This window comes from Monoraphidium neglectum (assembly GCF_000611645.1).
Source record: "Monoraphidium neglectum strain SAG 48.87 unplaced genomic scaffold scaffold03995, whole genome shotgun sequence".
NCBI lineage: Eukaryota > Viridiplantae > Chlorophyta > Chlorophyceae > Sphaeropleales > Selenastraceae > Monoraphidium > Monoraphidium neglectum.
In genome coordinates, this window is record NW_014009634.1 from 1 (window position 1) to 5,255 (window position 5,255).

A 5,255-nucleotide genomic window follows, 5' to 3' on the forward strand; every position below is an offset into this window, starting at 1 on the left:
CTCCCACTCCGGTCCCCGCCCTGGCCTCGCCAGTCCTCAACTTCCCCAACAGCCGCGGCTACGCAGTCGGAATCCTCAAGTCGTTCGCAGGGCTGTCTGCCAGCGTCTTCACCACCGTGTACATGGCAGTGCTCGCGCCGGACGCCGCGACGTTCCTTCTCGTGCTCGCGTGAGCGCGCACCTGCGCCTGCGCCCGCGGCGTCGCCCGCGCCCATGCGCGCAGGCGTGCGCCGCACCCTCAGGCCAAGCCTTGCTGGGCGGTGCCTTCCAGCACTCAGGGGCCCCGGCGGCGCTTAGACTCTCTCGCGCTCGCGCCCCCGCCTGCACCGCTCGACCTCGCCCGACCCCTACCGTTGGGCGCGCCGCGGCGCGACGCGCTGACCCCCCGACCCGCCTCCCCTTGCCGCTGCAGCATCGTGCCCGCGCTGCTGTGCGCTGCCCTGAGCCTGCTGGTCAACAAGGTTGACTGCGCCGAGGCCTCCGAGGAGCCGGCCGCCGCCGCCGACAAGGCTGCGATGACGTCGGAGCGACGGTGGGCGGGCGGGGGGCGGCGCTGCACGCGCAACGAGGCAGCCCCTGCGCCGCGGCCGCGCCAGAGGAGGGCTCGGGGCGTCGGGCGCCCAATCGATGCCGGCGGCGCCACATGCCATGATGTGTTGGCGACAAATTTTTTAAAGTTTTTCGCTTGCTGCCCGCTAATGAATTCGAACAAGCTTGGAATCCAACCCTGTCCCCGCAGCTTCCAGCTCACCTACTGCTTGGTAGCTGCCATAGCCGTGTACCAGCTGGCCGGGGCCCTCGTCATGAGTCATGGCGGCGTCGCGCCCCGCGGGCGCGTCGCGCTCGCCGCGGGCTGCCTGCTGCTGCTGGGCTTGGTGGCGGCGATTCCCTTGAACACCGGCGGTTGGGTGGCGGCCTCGACCCGGGAATCTCTGGTGGACGGCCAGCAGCAGCAGCAGAAGCAGCAGCAGCAAGCACAGCAGCAGCGGGCGCGGTCGCCGGCGCTGCCCACCACAGGGTGAGCGCTGGGGTATTATGTTGGGGTCCAGGGAGCGCCGTGATGCGGGGAGCTTAGTGCACCGTTGCATGAACCAAGCGTTTTGGTCTCAAGTTTGCTTCTGCTCAATTCGTTGCACGCGCCTCCCTGCGCTTGCCAGGCTGGGGGGCAAGCAATTGGCTCTGGACGGGCCCCAGCAGCTGTCGCAGCAACACGTGCTGCAGCAGCAAGTGCAGCAGCACAAGCACCTTGAGCAACAGCAGCAACAGCAGCAACAACAGCAGCAACAGCAGCATGTCAGCAGCCCCCGGCCAAGGTCCGCGGCGAGCGACGCACCGCCCGGACGCCGGCCCTCCGGCGCCGCTGGGCCCCGCTGCGGCTCCGCGCGGCCTGTGGGCGGCGCCAAGCACCGCAGCGCGAGCAGCGTCGGGGGTGTGCCTGAGGGCACGGGCGGGCTGGAGTTGGTGCTGGTAGATTCGAAACAGGGGGTGGCGGCGCTGGCAGCGGCGGCGCCGGCCGCAGAGGGCGACGCCGACGCGGGCGCCGACGAGGCGTCGGCGCTCCTGCCAAAAGCGGGCGGCAGGGCCGCGGGCCGCCGCGGCGACATCGGCGACGTGGGCAGCGACGAGGAGGGCGGCGGCGCCGGGGGCCTGCCGAACTTGACTTCGGCTCAGATGATGTCGTCCGTCGGCTTCTGGTGCCTGTTTGCGCAGTTTGGCGTCGGCACGGGGTCCTGTCTCGCGATGCTCAACAATCTGGGCCAGGTCGTCGTGGCGCTCGGCGGCCGGCGCGGCGGGCAGGTGGTGATTGTGTCGCTTTTCTCCGTGGCCAACGCGGCAGGTGGGCACGGCGGGGGCGGGGGCGGCCCCCTTTGTGCCTGCAAGGCCGAGTATTGCCGCCGGTCGCGGGCGGCCCCTCCCTCGGGCGCTGCTTTGAGGCGGCCCGCCTGAAATGTTTGGGCCCGCTCTCGGCCGATGGTGCGACGCCGCCCCTGCCTGGCCTCTCCCCTCGGCCCGCAAACATCTCAAACCTCCCTGGCAAAGCATCCCCGACCCCCCATCGGCCCGCTCGCCCTCCCGTGTCATCCTTTCCATCTTCCAATCCTTCATGTCGCTCCCCTTGCCATCACTCCAGCCTTCTGCGCCCTCCTCTCACGTACTCCCAACCCTCGAACTCCCCTTTGCCCACCCTGTCACCCCGACCCTGCTCGGATTGTCCAGGCCGCCTCGTCATGGGGTACCTACCAGAGAGGGCCCTGCATCTCTATGGCACGCCCCGCACCCGATACCTCGTCGCGGTGTCCGCCGCCACGGTGCGGCGCCACGTCGCGCGCACGCGGGCGCAGGGCTCGCGCCAGGCCCTGGGTGGCGGCGCGCTGTTGCCTTGCCACCTGTTGGCGGCTCGCTTGCTCCTGGCCATTGGCTGCGACTGCTTGAGCATGTCGCCACAACCCATCGTGCCTCGAATTCGACCCTTGTACCACCTCCCACATACACACGTATTCACACACACACACACACACACACACACACACACACACACACAAATACCCGTGTGCAGGCAGTGACCACCCTAGCCGCCGCTTACTCGTCGCTGACTCAGCTGTACGTCATTGCGGCGCTCCTAGGCCTTCTGTTCGGCGCCCACTGGAGCCTGGTGCCATCCATCTGCTCAGACTCGTTCGGTGAGTGAGAGGCGACGGCCTTACTTTCGCTGTCGGGCCCCGCAGGTCACTCGCAAATCAATGTTCGCTGGAAGGGGCTTCCTGCCGTGGCGTGCGTGTGCAGTCTGAGCTGCCTGCGCCGCACGCTCAAGCTCGTCGGCACTGGCGTCGAGAGCAGCGGCCCGCGCCGCTGCCTGCACGTGGGGGCGCGCGTTTCCTTATGCCCCTTTTGGGGCCTGCAGCGCCCAGCCGCTGCGCCGATGGGCTGGGCAGCTTTGATGGTGATTTGTGTGCCGGCAGCCGGCACTAAGCCGCCCCGCGTCTGCAACCTCACCAGTTGCGGCCCACCCCAACCTCGGGCGCAGGGCTGTCGCATTTTGGCTCGAATTACACGACACTCCAGGCGAGCGCTGGCGCCGAGCGCTGGCGCCGAGCGCTGGCGCCGAGCGCTGGCGCCGAGCGCTGGCGCCGCGCGCCCACGCCGCGCGCCCGCGCCGCCTGCGTTTGACGCCTGCATGCCCACACTTGGCTGGCGAGCACGAGCGTGCACCACACCGCCTGCTTCGACACAAGCGCGCTTGCACCCACACACAAGTCGACGTCGAACACAAGCTGTGAACACACGCCCCTGCCCCCGTTTCCACACCCTCCCCCCCCCCAAAAAAACTCTGCAGTTTGCTCCTGCAATAGGGAGCTACCTCCTGGCCACCCTCCTCACCGGCCGCCTGTACGACCGCGCCGCAGCCGCCCACGGCAACCCGCGCGCGTGCGTCGGCCCGGACTGCTTCCGCCCGGCCTTCCAGACCCTTGCCGCGCTGTCCGCGGCGAGCGGCGCCGCGTACGCGCTGGTCGCGGCCAGGCGCAGCGAGGGGCTGTACCGGCGGATCGCGCGGCACCTGCGGGCGGTGCGGCTCTGCGGGCCTGTTTGCATGGGGCCTTGTGGGGTTGCATGGGTCACCTCGCTGCGGTCAAATGCTTTTCTACGTGCTCCTTGAGGCGGCACGGGGCAGGCGCGCCGCGTGGCTCGACGCCTGTGCTCAATTCTGGCTGCAGCGCTGCCATTGCTGGGCCATTAGTCTCCTGGGACGGGCCGCAAGCATCTTCGCTCCTTGAAGCCCGCGCCCTGCCCACCCCCTTCCTTTCCCCGCCAACGGGCCGCAGGCGGAGAGCCTACGACTCAAGGCTACGAGCCCGTGACATCGCAGCACTGTGCAGGGACTCTTCCGCCAGAAAACGGCGAGGCGATCAGCACTGCTCAGAGACCTGTCTTGGCACGTTTGCATGATTACATTTGGTTGCACCCACGTACGCATAAAAACATGTGTGCCGCGGCGCGGTGACTCAAGGCGCTTTCATGAGCTCCTGCTCTGACGTTTCAGCACTGCCGCCGCAACCAACAACCAGTAGAGCATCGCTGAGCCTCTCTTCAGTTGCATTCCACTCTCCAATCAGCATTTTGACATCGTTCACGCTGCATTCCCCACTTGCATGCGGCGAGGACGGCGCACCAGTGTGCAGCAACACCTTGTTCTTTTCGCATGAGGCCGCCAGCTTTATTCCTTGTTTAAGCACTTGCTGGACGGATGGGGTGGCGTGACAGTAGCAGCTCTCATGGCTCTACCAGCGGTACGCCTGTGAAGGCTAACAGGTGACGCCTGCCACTTAGTTGACATGGAGTGACTGAGCGTCACGCAGCAACCATGTGTGCCTGACCACATACGGTGTGTGTACTGGGTCTTCCGAAAGCACACGTGTGCAGACCGCCACGGGCCGCAGAACTGTGGTCGCGTCAGCGGTGGGCGCGGCTGATGAATGAGTAATCTATCAGCTGGGCACCAACCGCCACGTGTGTCTCCTCACAGAGCCCAATATTTTTCTTACTTAACGGGGTCTTGATTGCTGAGTACTGGGTCGAATTCTTGGATGCTGACCGCGCACATCCCCCGCGCCTGTTACCCGTTGGCGAGTTGGTCTTCAGATAAGCTGCATGGGTGGCGGGGACGTTGTGATTCCTGCACGCATCTCATAACGCCCTGGTGGCTGATTTTCAGATTGAAATTTGTCTAGATCACTACACGGCGCCAGAGCTCCGCGTTGGTCAGCAGACGCAGTGGAAGCGGGATGAAGCGGGATTGAGGCCGCCGGCGCACCATGCAGCGGGACAGCTGCCCATGGTCGGAGCTGTCGCTGTCGGTCGACGCCGCCGATGGCACCGCGCCGGGCGCTATTTGCATCAAGCTCACGACGGTGCCTGTGCCTGATGGGTACCCCAGCAATTTGCAACAAGACTTGGTGTGGCCGCAGCCGCCGCACCCAGGTGAGGCTGCGTTTCAAATGATTGGATTGCAATGGACTCGGCGGGCACGACACGCCAGCGCACAGCACGAGGCGCAGGCAACCTCTGCTGGGGGCCCACCATGTGCCTGCGCAGCTATCTTCCACTTCGATAGCACGATGCACACGACGTAGAAGCCCCACCCTGCCACCCTGCGGGCTCCCGGCCGCCCCGCCGCCCGGCCCGAAGCCGCCACGCGCCCCGACTCGCCCACCCCTGCCGCGGCATTCGTCCCCCAACCCCCCCCCCCCCCCCCCCCC

The 5,255-nt window shown here is 67.0% G+C and overlaps 2 protein-coding genes across 2 annotated transcripts; both read left to right on the forward strand.

Moving 5' to 3' along the window:
• Window positions 1-122: 122 nt before the first annotated feature.
• Window positions 123-2,689, forward strand: MNEG_13709 (hypothetical protein; the record flags this gene model as incomplete). Its single annotated transcript, XM_014037818.1, has 5 exons — window positions 123-169; window positions 413-532; window positions 740-1,018; window positions 1,158-1,837; window positions 2,562-2,689. 5 exons carry the CDS (start codon window positions 123-125, stop codon window positions 2,687-2,689), a joined length of 1,254 nt encoding a protein of 417 aa, XP_013893272.1.
• Window positions 2,690-4,811: 2,122 nt separating this feature from the next.
• MNEG_13710 (hypothetical protein) lies at window positions 4,812-4,977 on the forward strand (the record flags this gene model as incomplete). Its single annotated transcript, XM_014037819.1, has 1 exon — window positions 4,812-4,977. A coding segment is annotated over one exon (166 nt), but the record flags the coding sequence as incomplete, so codon positions are not given.
• Window positions 4,978-5,255: the final 278 nt, after the last annotated feature.